Here is a 14,311-nt window from a genome sequence, read left to right on the forward strand (position 1 = left end):
CCTTAAAAATCCTATGTCCCGAACTGAACTTGTACAGTGTAGTTTGCCAAGCACTAAATTTAGAAATCCCCGCCACATGGGTTTCGATAAGAGAAAGTAAAAAGATCAAATGAGTGTTCCCGATTTTTTACTATTCATTGAAACGATGCTAATACAATGGACTTAACATACTGTAAGAGATGGCTGTACAATTTTCATCTCCGACTAGAATGTGTTGTGCCCTCCTTCTCAACACAATTTCTCAAATAGATGCTATTTGACCATACAAGGTTGTTGCTTTGGTCCAGTAGATAACATTACATGATTTAAGTGTGACTGCCCTGTACTTGGAACAGGTTTTGTTTGGAAAATAAATACAAGACCTTTCGATGCCCAAAAACATCTACTTGACTAAGATTAATGGCAGCAATGCTGCCATTGAAATCGGACAAGTCCATGACATGAAAAAAACAGTTGACATAATTCAACACGTCGATGATTTAAGCGTGACTGCTTTGTACTTGGAACAGGTTTCGTTTGGAAAATAAAGATCTGCAGATGCCCCAAAACATGTACTTGACTTAAGATTAATGGCAGAGACGCCGACATTGAAGTTGGACAACTGTACAAGTCCATAACACGAAAATCGTTGCCATAAATCAACATTAAAAAAAGCAAAGTGAGTAATGATGGAAAAAGGAGTGTCCGCTTTTAACAGGCTTCATGACTGGTATCCAAGTAGTGGTGTCATGTTGAGGATGTCCTCGTTAACACCAAATGGCTCCATGGTAACTCATTTTAACAAGGTGTCCCTGAGTGTAACATAATCCCAACGCACTGCCGACTGTTACGTGTCATCCGGAGTCATCACTAAGCTTCCGAGGGGATTCTGCACCTCGGGAATGCTCTCCACTGATTTGACGCTTTCACTCTGGAAGTCATCGCCAGTGCCAGGCTTCCAGCTTTTCGAGGTGCTCATATCTGTTTCTCCTTTTTTTGAATGTGAAGGAGCACAATTATTGATGATGACAGTTTGAAAAAGGCATGAATGAAAACGTCCACACTGATGGATGATAAATACGCACTCTCTTTTTCTGTAGAATTCCGTGTATCATGATGGAAGCTGTTTTCCTTTTCTGATGTTTTTTTGGTATTTTCCATCTAGATCAAAACAAAAGAAAAGGACACATTTTGGGTGAGCATTTTAAAATGGAGTCAATTAAGCACACCAGTATCCACACTCACAAAAACCACAAAAAAAAAAAAATCTGACATTTTATGACAAAAATCACACAATTACACTCTGCACATATTACTCTATTGCCCTCTGGTGTGCACGTCTCAGCCTGATGGTGGCAGTAGGGTGATACAAATCCAGGCTAAAAATCCAGACTAAAGTACCAAAGTGAATTATAATCTAAGTAGGGAAGCACGATAGTTACCAGAACTCAATTTTATCGACCCTAAAATGGTAAATATGATGTGACTTGTATCTGATCAATATCAGGAAATTAGGTCACCCCAAATACACGTACATTGGTCTGGTTACCGTCTCAAGCTCTAGTGACGTGTCACCACACTTTCAACAAAATGTTATCCTTTTAGGCCGCAACAGGACATACGTTTAGTATTTAAAAATATGGTTCTCGGTATTGGAATGGAGAAGCACGAAATTACTGGGTACCCGAGAAAAAAAGTTACTGTGCATCCTTAAATCGAAGTATATTTTCTTACTTCAGTGCAGATGGGCTCTGACAGTCGGCTGGAAAGTGGTCCTTTATTATCAGACTTGCAAGTACTGCTGAAACACAGACCCCATTTAAAGAGACCCTTGGCAGTTTGTATTAGCACAAAAGGACCAATAGTATCTCGATGTTACCTTGCGCCATTAATATGGTTGTGCTCACAGTCCATAGAGCTCAATGGATTCTTTAGAATAGAAACATGTGTTAAAAAGTAACACAGAAGGCATAACAGAGGGGCCCAAGCAGCAATTGTCACCTGTGAGACCTTGCTTGTTATTTGCAGGTCGTGTGGAGTTCCCATTTCAGTGTCTCCGTTTTTGGCTTCTTTTTGACGCTGCAGCTTTATGTACTCATACGTGCTTAGTCCTTTACACACTGCAAAGATCACCATTAGGAAAAAGTCAATGGATGTCAAATAGGAAAAGAATATTTTTTGGCCTAAACCAATTATATTTTGCTACCCCCCCCATCAAAAGTTTTTGCGGCCCCAACCCAGTCGACACGCTGACTAATTTTATGCTATAAGTTTATACAGGTTACACCTGAGTCTAAAACAGAAAAAAATAACAAAGTGCCTCAAAGTGTTTGAAAAATAAGATGAAAATTTTTATTTTATTGCAATTACACTTCATATGACAAAAACAAAGCCTTTTCCCAGGGGTTATCCATACACCCGCGGCATCACCTTGCGCCCCTCCCAGGGGGGCGACAATAAGTAATTGTAGCAATAAACAACTTGTCATAATTTTGGAAGTTGCCTAAAATAATAAAATTGCCTTTTAAGATTCGCTAATGCTAGGGAAACCCGAATATATTAAGAAATCATTTTAAGCCAATTTATGCTGTCCCCTACTGGTTGGAAGCATGACAAGCTTCTTGCTAACAAGCTCTTGTAGCAGTGGACAACGTGTCACAATTTTGGCTGAATTACAAGTTGCCTAATATAATAGAATTGCCTTTTAACATTCGCTAATGCTAGGGAAACCCGAATAAATTGAGAAAATGCTTTTAAAATAATTTATGCTGCCCCCTACTGGTTTCAAGCATGACCAGCACCTTGCAACAAGCTTGTTTAGCAACAAAAATCTACGTTTAGTGAGAGCAAAACCATACAAGTTACATTGAAAAAATATATATTTTGGACCATTGTTTTTATTATTTGGAGCTATGTGACTTACACAGGTAGAAATGGAAACAGAGCAGGTGCCAGAGAAGCAGCAGGCACATCAGACTCAGCATGGCGGTAACAAAGGCCACTATTAGGAGACCGGCTGAACTAGTTTTTATGGGTGCTGATGGTAAAAACACAAGCCAGGTGTCATTTGCCAGCCCACCTGCAAAAAGGTGAAAACATACACACACACACACACTTGGATTGGTTTGGATGAAGAATTATCATAACAAGCATGAGTTTGTCCCCTATGCAATAGGATGACGACTCACCATGGAACTGTGGGTTGGTCCGTAGAATGTTTGGATCAAGATAGTGTTGGATGAATATAAACAAGATGACGGCAACGAGCAGGCCCGCGCCGATTGCTGCAGAGGTCACGGCTGCAAAGAAGTACCTAAAACACAGGTGAACTCATGCTTAAATTGTACTGATAAGCACCTCAGGGATTATTACCGAGTCTCTGGTCTTACCTGTAGTTTCTGCCGCCCACACAGTTGTTTAGCCATTTGCAGTGGTGATCAAAATCAGACACACACTTGTTGCAAATGCTACAATGTTTCACTTTAGGCCCACTGAGGAAAGAGAAAAATTTAAGACATTTAGAAACGAAGACTTAAAAATCACAGAATCTGCAGGGCAGCAGTAAGTTCTCGAACTGTTCTCCACTGTTTCAGCACAAAGTAAAAACAAAATGCTGGTCTTTATGTCACTGAAAACATCTGGTTTCTTAAATGATCAGTTTCATAATGATGGCAGGGTTGACACATGGGGTGGGAATCTTTGTTTCACGATTTGATGTGGAGTACAATTTTTGGATCTCGGATTAGATTCCGAATCGATTATGGATTCAAAATGATTTTGATTCAATTCAATAAAAATGATTTCTGGTTCAATCTATAGATGTAGAACGAATCATACTAAGTTTTGATTTGTAGGGAACATGTCTCTTTCCACAAAAACAGTATGTGGACAACTGCTACTCTTTAAAGATAGCTATAAATTTTTATTTTATAAAATGAAACAAAAACAAAATGGATATGTATAATAAAAAATGTAGAATATATGTGGTCCTTTCAAAGAAATTTGCAGTGCCATAATGTGAAAATGTCTTGCACAAATGACATAAATATTCCTCAGTACATTTATGACAAACAAAAGATATGAAATTAAACTTTTTCAAGTGAGCAGCTACGTTGAGAATATGGGCGAGCAAAGCATGAAACGTGTTTGGGAGTTAGGGTTGGTTACCCTATTTGCTGCCACTGACAGAACATGAAAACCTGGCAACTACCATTACCTATGTGGTATCGATGCAAAGCTCCCCATCTCTGCTTTCAGAATCCATTAAATTTTGTTGTTAGTACAAAGGGTTTAGGAGTTACAGGGATTTGAAAAACAACTAATGTGTATTACGTGTATGTGTATGTATGTACGTACGTATATATATATATATATATATATATATATATATATATATATATATATATATATATATATATATATATATATATATATATATATATATATATATATATATATATATATATATATATATTCCTGTTTCCTTTAATTTCCTTTAATTCACAGTAAATTAGAAACCCAATTCTTATGTGAATTGATTTTTTGGCACACCGTTGCATTGTGATCATGTTTATAAAACAATAAAAACAAACACACAGCTTCAAATTTTGTGAAAGGCTGGCATACATACACCTTGACTTCACACAGGTAACAGTGCAAGTCCTGGATAACATGAAGGTGTACTGTGCGGTCAAACAGTGGCAATGGGCCGGTATAACTCTTTTTGGCCCTCACGGTGGCATCGGCCGGATCTATGCTGACGGCAGCAACGTGGCTGAGCAAGTGCACAAGAAAGGCCAAACCCGTAAACTAGATGGCGCTAGGGTTAAGGAAAAGTGCACCAAGAAGACAAAAACAGTTCTGTTCCTACTCTATTCAGTTTTCATAGAGTCTGACACAAGCAGGGATTTATGTCTGCAACAGAAGGTCATAGAAAGCCCCCCACACAAGAAAAACCTTGTTTGGCGGTGAACTCTAATTTGTGAGACAAGCAGAGGGCCAGCTGGGCGTCTGCTGGGAGAGTTAAGGATACGGTGTAGAGCACGTGGTTCCAAGGCAGAGGTAGGAGAGGAATGAACATGCCAAAGGCCACTACGGCGAGGTAGTTGTACATCAGCCATGCGATGACTTGGAAGATCTGGGGGGGCCAGGTCCAACCGTTGACCCGAGGGGTCTTGGACGAGACCAGCTCGTTTTGGCTGCTGCTGTGCATGGGGGCCGTGCGGCTCACCTTCCCACTTAGGACGCTCATCTAGTAGACACAAATCATTAGACGGTGAGGTCTACATGCCCTCATTGGAATATGCAAGCAAACAAATGACATGACCAACCAGAACCTTGAAAGTAACATTTGCTTTTGAAACCCAGGATAGATGTAACAGAACCCAAAGTTGCATTCATGTTTAACAATTCACATAATCTCAAACAAAAAGAAATGTAATTCTATGTTTATTCAAAATTTAATTCTTTAATACTCGAAATTTATTCTTGGGAGGATTTGCCGTTATTACAGTTCAATACATATTTATATTCTTGGATTTCTTTTAATCTGACTAATTTTAAGTACTGGTAATTATAGGGTAATATATTTAAAATATTTTGATTAATTTGTGCATCGTATATTTCTAGAAAACATGATAATGCCATTATGATTGCGATTTATGTAATCATTAAATACAGTAATTAATACTTCATTATGTAGCTTAGAACATAATACACTAACATTAAATAAATTTGATATATTGATTGCTAGATAAATTGTTAATTTAGAAATGCAAATACAATTATAAATATATATATACTGTATATATATATATACATATATATACTGTATATATATATATATATATATATATATATATATATATATATATATATATATATATATATATATATATATATATATATATATATATATACTATGTATTAATTTATTTAAAAACAGAGACAATAATGCAAATGATACAATGCAACAATCTAAAAAAATAATTTTGACTCGACTGCGTAATAAATTATTATTTTACCCCACTTAAAGAGATCATTGTTTATTCTTATACTTCTATTCTGTCATTTTAATATTAACTTGAAAGCCCTTGGGGAAAAAAAAAGATCAAATGTAAATCGGCATTACAAATGTGGTTATCACATCAATCAACTAATGTTGACAAAACATCGGCAGTGTTGGACGGTGACTAAATAAAAACATAAAATAGAAAACCATTTACCAAAAATGTATATCAGATTATTAATAATAAAGCGAATTCATTGTGAAACCTATACTGGTTATTGTACAAAATGCCTTACACAGAATTGCCTTTCTTATCTGTCTTCTAATTTTGGTCACAAGAATCACATTTTTCTTGACACAAATACCACTGTGAAAGCCTTCAAGCCAACCGTGGTTATGGAGTTAGAAATTTTTCAAAGACTCTACATCCCTTTTTGGGGTCATCTGACTCATGTTTTCCTTTGGGCCTTTCATGCTGACACAGGATTTTGATGTACGTATGTTTTAAGCGATGATTGACTTGCTCATTTTAAGACTCGATGACCTAAACGCTGTTTGATCACCACTTTTGCAACATCAAATGACAAAGAAAATACGACTTTACCTTGATTGCATACAAATGATCTAATGCGGGTTCAAATGTGTATTTCGAACAATGCGTTGAGAAGGACTTACTTTCGTCGATGCGTTCATTGCAACCTCCTATTCATCGATTTTAAGATCAAAACAATGAACACGATGAATCCCGGCGAGGGGGTTCATTTTTTGAGGCAAAACTCACGTCACGCTAGAAGCCGCCGCTAAACCAAGGCAACATGGAGAAACGTGAAAACAGATGAGATAAAAGCGCCTCTGCTGACGCTAACTTGGTCTCAGACGAAGCGAAAGATGTTGCAAGAAGTTGAAGCAGTTTGCTCCGCGGCTCTCGGCTGCGCCATGGCAACTGCTGCGCATGCGCATTCATGTCGAGCCTCCACCCGTGTAGCGTTCTTGTTCGTCACAGCCACAGCCCACATTGTTTTGTTGATACGCCCCCAAACTAGAGAAAATCAGTATATATATATATATATATATATATATATATATATATATATATATATATATATATATATATATATATATATATATATATATATATATATATATATATATGTATACAGTATGTCTTTTTTTTACTTTTTTTTTTTTTTACAAAAAATCTGTCAAAAAGTGTTCTACATTTATAAACTGATTATGATGCAGAATATGAAGCGGCAAATTGTGTATAAATACAGGTGCAAGCATTTATTTTTCCTGTTGCACTCATACAAAAAATAATACAAATAATCAAACAAAAAATACAAATAATCATACAAATAATCAACAAACAGTCTGTACAAATAACATTCATCCTTGAATCGAGGTCACAGGCTTGTTGCCACGGTATCGGAACAGTCGATGCAGATGGAAAATGAAATAATGGAGTCAGTTATTGGCTGGGCTCTCTGGCTCAGGAGACTGCAGGAACTCGTAGGGGTCGTGAACCATCTCGGACTGTGACGGGCTCCCTATTGATCAAACAAAACTATTTAGTTGAGAGTTGAGACAATGCAATACCGTCAAGTCAGCAAGTCTACCCAAGTGGTGCTGATCCCTCTCGGACGCATTGGAAAGCGACGATAGGTTGGACGAGGGCCTGGAGCCAACTCTGTCCACCTGAGCCTCCTGAAATTCCTGTAGAAGTTTATCAGCGTCATCAAAGTGCTGCTGGCCCTCTTCGTTTGCAGGCTCCTTCTTCACACCTTTACCTGGCAAATATAGTTTTGGAGAAATGAACTCAGAAATGTTGTTTTCGGGTAAAATGAGACGCAAACATAACAGCAATGTTAGACCATATTATTGCAGGCCAGCATGATTTCAAACTTTTTTGACTGTTTCTGTGTACTGGATCTGACAGGCATTAACTACCTATCCTCAACTTTTTTTCTGAAAAACTCACATCAAAATATGCCACAAAATAGTCGGCAAAGACCTGTCTAAATACGAAAGGTTTGTACTTCTGATTTGTGTCAAAGAGTATGTAAATTGAAGTTATAAATTTTGATTGAGAGACAAGCTTTGTATTCTGCGGAGGGGCTAAGGGGAGCCCTGATTTTTCAGTCGACAGCCACTTTTAAGCGACATGTCTCGCTACAAATGAAGAGTGCGAAGAATTTAAATGCCGTTTTACATGAGCTGGATCAAGCGTGCAATAGTAAAAGCGGCTGCTGGGAACGTGGGCAATATACCTAATGTGTTGAGCATGGATATATCAAGAGACATGTCAGGGTAGTTTTTCAACGACATAAAGTCCAACACTGAACTGCTCTCTCCCAGACCGCCGCCATCCACCATCTAAACACAAAAACAACTTCAGTCAGATCATACATGGCCATGTTCGACTTAAACGTAGCCCACATGCAGCCCACCTGCAAATCGCAGAGGCCTGTCTTGGATTCGTCAGGTTTCAGCATCATGTTTCTCTTCTGAGAAATAAGTCTCGGGGTTCACAACTGAGTGACGCGTACCGATCGATATGTAACAACGGAGCCAGCCGCTTACCTGTCGGATCTGATTGGCGGCTTTCGTGTGATCGCCTCCTGTCATCTTATCTAGAATTCCATCGACCAAACGTTTGGTGGCACTTCCACAGCCCTTTACAAATTCCAGTATGCTGAGTTGGGGGAAAAAAAATTGCACGCAAACTGATAATGGCGAAACTTTTATCACTAAGCGTCAATATCCTCCAATAGTTAAAACTCTCTCCAACGCTACCTGAGAGCGCATTGTACCCCCGTTTCATCTCCATAAGCCGAGCACAGCAAGTCCGACTCATCGGGTAACAGGTCCGGAAAGACCGAGTTCTTTTGAAGGCTCTGCACGTTGTAGGCACTGCTCAGGAAAGTCACTGCAAAGCAAGGACAGGATTAAGTAGTCGTAAAGAAATTCAAGAGCGAGCGTTTGAATATGTACTGTACCTTTGTGTCTCCTGTCGTCTTTGAAGCCCAGCGTTGTTAATCCAGGAAGAAGTTTATTTGACAGTGAACTCAAATCCACTTTGTGTGTCTCCTCTTCTGCAAAAGTGAAAGCAAAGTTGGGTCTTATTTTCCTGAATTTGAAAAATACATTGTTCCAAAATTGTCCTTGTGCTAACATATCCAACGTTCCCCTAAATAATGTATAAAAGGTATATTTTAATCTTTTATTCAATTTTTTTTCAGGATGAAGAATGACATTTACGAGCAATGAAAAGGCCTTTTGTATGCTAGAAATCTGTGACAACATAGTCAAATACTTGTTATTTTAAAGAAAATTAAACAAATACACCAATAGGAGATTTGGATGAGGCAAAAAAAAAAATACAAGGAAAAGGCAAAATAAAAATGTATATTCTGTCATGACTCGTAAATTCCAAAGCCGTTTGAATGTTTTTTTTTTTGTTGGTATTTTTATTTTTCAACTTAAAGCTGCAGTATGTTATATTTCAAGGGGTACAGCACGTGCACTATGCCGTCTCAGAGAGACCATACTTTGCAAGCCTATGCCAAGTGAGCAAGAGAGCCAGAGAATACGAATACAATTCGCCATTGGTTTCGGTGCACAAAAGCACGGACACTTCAAAAATTGGAATTTTTTTTTGTCAAAACCAGTAGAGCCAGAGGTGATCAGGATGCCAACGACTGATGCAAGTGCTGCACAATATGGACTCTATAGTGAAAAGTCAACACTAACCACAGTTTTTGTAAACGCAAAGAAATGTATAGTGATCCAGGTAGATGAGAATGAACAAGAACACGGCGCACAGAGCAGGCTGTTCGCGACACAAAAAAACACATATACAAGCCACTTTCCAGGCCGTTTTTCAAAGATAAATTCTTATTGTATCGTGATGTCTTTGCTGGCCTTTTCTTTTGTGTCGTTGGAGCATGTTGTGATATTCTCTTGCATGGAGCAGAATCTCCCCTGCCACCCTTTGTTGTCTTCCCTCTCCTTCTCTTATTTATTAGTCATACAAACCTTCTTTTTCCTCTTTTTACGTTTTTTGTGATTGACATACAAATGAGAAACCTGTGCATTCAAAGCAACATCCAAAACAGAACTTGAATTATGTTTATGAAATTCTCCTTCTTCGCTTTTTGTAGCTAAAAAAGAACCATGACATCCTCCGTCCGAGCAGCACTCCCCTTGTAATATAATTAGCGATTGATTGACCTATGATTACACTAAAAAAATGGTAAATGTGATGGAACACATTTATTTGCATGTTAGTGAACTATATAGTGAGGTTTTAAAATCAACAACTCACTAAATTTTACACACTGTACCTTTAAGCCAATGTTTGCTTAGAGCAGCGGTTCTCAAATGGAGGTACGTGTTGGCGAGGGATTCTGCAGGTTAGGAAATCTAATGTAATGCTTTTTAATGCTATGACAGGAAAAGACCCAACGTTATTTTCAAATTAAGAGCAAATTAAGGAAACATGAACCTGCTTTTTGATAAATATAGTGACTCCTTTGTAAAATGTTGTATGCTTTTATTTGGTTAAGGTTTCCATTCAAGCATTTATGCATTTAAGCACAAAACACTGTTAAGTAAATTTTTCTCACCCGAAAATGCTTATCACTGGTTTGGGCATAGTAAAACTTTTTTTTTACAGGGGGTACATATTAAAAAAAGAAGTTGAGAACCACTGGGCTAGAACATTTAGTAATTAAAATATCCATGTTTTAAAATATGTCCAATTTTTGGAATCACCCTTTATAACGAGAATGTGGGTGAAGAAAACATGCGATGCCAAACCTTCTGCATCGGGATCCAGCTGATTGACGACAGTGTACACAAGAGATGTGTCGGACTCTTTCTGCAAGTAGCCTATCTAAAAGCAAAGAGCAGACCGTTGTCAGTGTAAATAGTGCTGATGTACTGGGAACATGATGAAACAGTGATCATGGAAAGTACAATACCTTGGAGTTTGGCATGTATCTGTTGATGCGATCTCGTGCTTCGTCAGCTGAATGTTCCACCAGGGCAAGAACGTGTTCCTCTGCTGTGCTGTCAGTAAGGCTGCAGGCGTTTCCCTCTGGCTCGAAAAGGTAGCTGCAATCAGAAAGGCCATGAGTTTTAATTCCTCCACCAGCAAACAATATGTTGTAAACATGAATTGAGAAAACTAATTTACTTCATGTCTTTGACGGGTTGTTTCTTTGACTTTTTGGCTGATTCCACTGGCATAGGAATGATCTCCGTTGGAGGTATGTCAGCCGCAAGTTCTTCGTCTCCCAAAATTGCTGCCATGTCCTGCATGAAAGACATGCTGCGCTTCAAAACCAGCAGGCGATCCTGACAAGACAAAATTGGAAACATTTAACATCACATCCATGTATACAGTATAGTACATTTACATGTATGGTGAAGTACATGACTGTGGGTGAAATCTCAGCATGAACTAAAATGCACTATAACATTTATAGCTGATTTTAATTTGACCTATAAAGTTTTGAATGCAAATATCCAACGAGTTATATGAGTTGAATGGCAAATTCATATTGGGCTAAAGAGACTAAAAGAGTAACTAGACGTAAAAATCCATTTGAGAATTTACAGAGGGGAAAAAAAATGTCATTGGGTTCTTTGTTATAATATCTGACAATGTGCGTTATTAAAGTCTGATATAATTGTCAATCATGAGTTCTCGCCATTTTAATTTCAACATATAAAATTATTTTTAGCATACTCCAGGATGTTTAGGATTCATAAAAAATAACATTTATAACTGAAATGCAGAGGTAAAATTTGAAGAATTTACATGAATTTACATTTTTATTTTTTCGTCCCCCCCAAAATGTAAACTCACGGTCTATGCACTGTATAAGGCACACCACATTAAAAGGCGCACCGTCAACCTTCTTGATACATATGTCTCCTTTTAGAGTTGGCCGGGCTTAATTTGGGACTATATTGTGCCGTCTCGATATCCATAATTTAGTCCCTTTCAGTTACCTAATACTATACCATGAAGCTCATTATTACCTTGCTCATCATTTTAAAACCAGTATGGAGAAGTTTCTTGGCCGCCTTATAGTAGACAGTCTCCGGGCGGTTGTAAACCATTGCATTGTCACACATCAGTTTAAAGTCCGCCTAAAGAACACAGTGAATTCAGGCAGGCAGAACATCAAACAACCTTCCAATTTGCTACTTTTTGTCCAAGTGATCATTTTTGACTGGTGCAAAGCCTTATCTCACCTTGAATTCTGTCACTGTATTGTACTCATTGTTTGTAATCTTGTCTTTCATGGTGCTGAAGTCCATTGGGTGTTTGATGATCACTGAGTAATTGGGCGCAATGGCGTCTGTTACTGGGAAGGCAAAGAAACCATGGGCATCTTTTCTGTGATGACAAGAGATAAACACTGTGGTTAGAGCAGTCTTTCTGAGACTAGTTGGACTCATTCTCTACTTTGCACTCACCTCTGCAGCTGACGCAGGAAGTGCTCAAGTAATAGCTGCCGGGGAGTGGATTCATTCTCTGTATTGGGGGTAATCAATGAAAATATTGCAACTTTGATTTTGTTAATGATAACAATAGAAGCTTATTCTTACCATGCTGTGTCCGACATGCTCGCACGGGCCTTTCTCCTTGGTGCTCTACTTCAACCTTCACACTAGGGTGAAATTCCTCAAATTCAGGCTCACTCTCAAACTTTTCCTTCTTCCTTTTCTTCTCTTCTGGCTGATTGATAAGATTGTTTGTGATGATCATATTCAAAACACAATCTCAAACTCACCCATGTAGGCTTTATTTTGCATTCCTCACCTCTACTTTGATATTCATAGTTTTAGATATCGTGAAAGGTTCGACAGGCACCCCAGTGCTGACTGCAGCCGCAGGTGCTGCCTCAGACTCATTCTGCTCTCGCTCCCTTTTCTTCCTCTTTTCCTCCTGTCGGATAATAGACAAGGTGCTATTTGAGCAAAAAAAAAAACTGTCTTTAACAGTGAAATGTAGTCATCTCATTAACCCGACCTTCCGTCGTTTTCTCTCTTCGTCGTCCACATATTTGTCCTTATCCTTTTCGGACTTTTTCTTTTTCTTCTTCTTTTTCTCTTTGTGGCGCTCATGGTCTGATCTGTCATCATAGTAGCTGGAGTCATGGCCCGAGCCCGAGAGTTCTGTCACTTCACTGCCTCCAACTTTCAGAACAAGTTTTAGTGGTTTTTCCAATGCCTTGTCCTCATAGTCTAGGGGAAAAAAAGTACGACCAAATGTAAAAGCAAGTTGAAAAAAACGTTTTCACTTGCTCAGCCAGTGACTTGTGGATCTATATCCTAAAATGTTGTGTAAAAGCTCATGCTTTTTATATGATGCAGTTTTAAATTAAAACTGTGCCAAAACATATCAAATGAGCTACTTGCTGTGTCTCCCTCTGTTGGGACAACATTTATAAGACAAAAAAAAATCCCCAAAAATGTGTCACAAAAGAGAATTTAAAATCCAAACTACGAGGTTTCCTTCTATTTCCCAACCAAAAACTGTCAGATAATCAGGCATTGTGAGGAGGTTCGCTGTCATAGCGACGCATAGTTAACCCTCCCCTCTTATTGCACATTGAATCAAGCAATCTCAACTTCGTATACATTTTACTGTAGTTTGTTATTCGAAATACAGGTGGCACACTTTGTACAATTCATTGATTTATAGTTCTTCCACTGAGATTTGCATTTCTTTCTTTATTATTAATTACGTGTTACTACGAATCAAAGGTTTTGAATAAACTAACTGATGGTACACAACTGGGAATGAGATTTATAGCATGTTTAGTCAAAATACAAGGCTTACGAAAATGCACCACAAAGGTAGACAAACCTAGAGTGTACGTGTGGTTGAAATACTGCACAGCACGTAAATAAAACTGACTACCACGAAGTCAAATCGCATGCTACTTATAAAAGTGTCTGCTATGCAATCAACAAAACAGCTTTTGTGCAGTTATGCGTTAGATGTTCACATTAAAAACTTGTATATTATCTGCTGTACGAATGAAAACAAACGAGATTCGCTGCCATAGATAGCAAGTAGATCTAGCACAAAGATTGCAACAATAACAGACACTAACTGTCGTTAACTGGCAAAATGTGTCACAACATTCGATTACCATCAACGGTTCTCCACTCCGGTTTATGTTTTTTATGTTTCTTTCCCATTTCGCAATGATTACACCTAAAATGTAGGTTTAATCAGACTGTTCAGCAGGCGTTCACGTTAGCATTTGCTTTAGCATGAACACAATCGCTAACCGGAAGTGA

The 14,311-nt window shown here is 38.2% G+C and overlaps 2 protein-coding genes across 4 annotated transcripts; both read right to left on the reverse strand.

The window, feature by feature from the left end:
- Nucleotides 1–110: 110 nt before the first annotated feature.
- LOC148426619 (palmitoyltransferase ZDHHC11-like) lies at nt 111–6,924 on the reverse strand. Of its 3 annotated transcripts, none has more exons than XM_088409391.1 (11): nt 6,768–6,924; nt 5,012–5,230; nt 4,610–4,788; nt 3,369–3,470; nt 3,168–3,292; nt 2,903–3,058; nt 1,981–2,099; nt 1,859–1,908; nt 1,714–1,780; nt 1,065–1,140; nt 111–969 (listed from the first exon to the last, which is right to left on the reverse strand). In XM_088409391.1, exons 2-11 carry the CDS (start codon nt 5,228–5,230, stop codon nt 827–829), a joined length of 1,236 nt encoding a protein of 411 aa, XP_088265517.1. In that variant the 5' UTR covers nt 6,768–6,924; the 3' UTR covers nt 111–826. The 3 variants fall into 3 exon arrangements, with proteins under 3 accessions (XP_088265517.1, XP_088265516.1, XP_088265515.1); XM_088409390.1 differs by having other exon boundaries at nt 1,714–1,777; nt 6,662–6,924; XM_088409389.1 differs by having other exon boundaries at nt 6,662–6,924.
- Nucleotides 6,925–7,244: 320 nt separating this feature from the next.
- Nucleotides 7,245–14,303, reverse strand: LOC148426620 (bromodomain-containing protein 9-like). The gene is made up of 17 exons (XM_088410675.1): nt 14,161–14,303; nt 13,032–13,246; nt 12,822–12,947; nt 12,608–12,737; nt 12,476–12,533; nt 12,251–12,395; nt 12,035–12,145; nt 11,184–11,344; nt 10,969–11,101; nt 10,805–10,880; nt 8,983–9,078; nt 8,780–8,912; nt 8,567–8,678; nt 8,434–8,490; nt 8,254–8,359; nt 7,603–7,773; nt 7,245–7,533 (listed from the first exon to the last, which is right to left on the reverse strand). Exons 1-17 carry the CDS (start codon nt 14,207–14,209, stop codon nt 7,451–7,453), a joined length of 1,962 nt encoding a protein of 653 aa, XP_088266801.1. The 5' UTR covers nt 14,210–14,303; the 3' UTR covers nt 7,245–7,450.
- Between the last annotated feature and the right edge of the window lie 8 nt (nt 14,304–14,311).

Source organism: Hippichthys cyanospilos, chromosome 3, assembly GCF_059441005.1.
Source record: "Hippichthys cyanospilos isolate Australia breed blue-spotted pipefish chromosome 3, RoL_Hcya_1.0, whole genome shotgun sequence".
Classification (NCBI taxonomy): domain Eukaryota; kingdom Metazoa; phylum Chordata; class Actinopteri; order Syngnathiformes; family Syngnathidae; genus Hippichthys; species Hippichthys cyanospilos.

What these genes read in the sequence shown, in the direction of transcription:
- LOC148426619 (XM_088409389.1), bottom strand. An exon ending in TAACAAGCAAGGTCTCACAG is followed by an intron (nt 1,909 to 1,980) that starts GTGACAATTGCT and finishes TCTATTCTAAAG; the next exon opens with AATCCATTGAGCTCTATGGA. An exon ending in AACCATATTAATGGCGCAAG is followed by an intron (nt 1,781 to 1,858) that starts GTAACATCGAGA and finishes TCTGTGTTTCAG; the next exon opens with CAGTACTTGCAAGTCTGATA.
- LOC148426620 (XM_088410675.1), bottom strand. Translation starts at nt 14,209, where the DNA reads ATGGGAAAGAAACATAAAAAACATAAACCGGAGTGGAGAACCGTTGAT. An exon ending in GGAGTGGAGAACCGTTGATG is followed by an intron (nt 13,247 to 14,160) that starts GTAATCGAATGT and finishes TTTTTCCCCTAG; the next exon opens with ACTATGAGGACAAGGCATTG. An exon ending in GAGGGATCAGCACCACTTGG is followed by an intron (nt 7,534 to 7,602) that starts GTAGACTTGCTG and finishes TTTGATCAATAG; the next exon opens with GGAGCCCGTCACAGTCCGAG.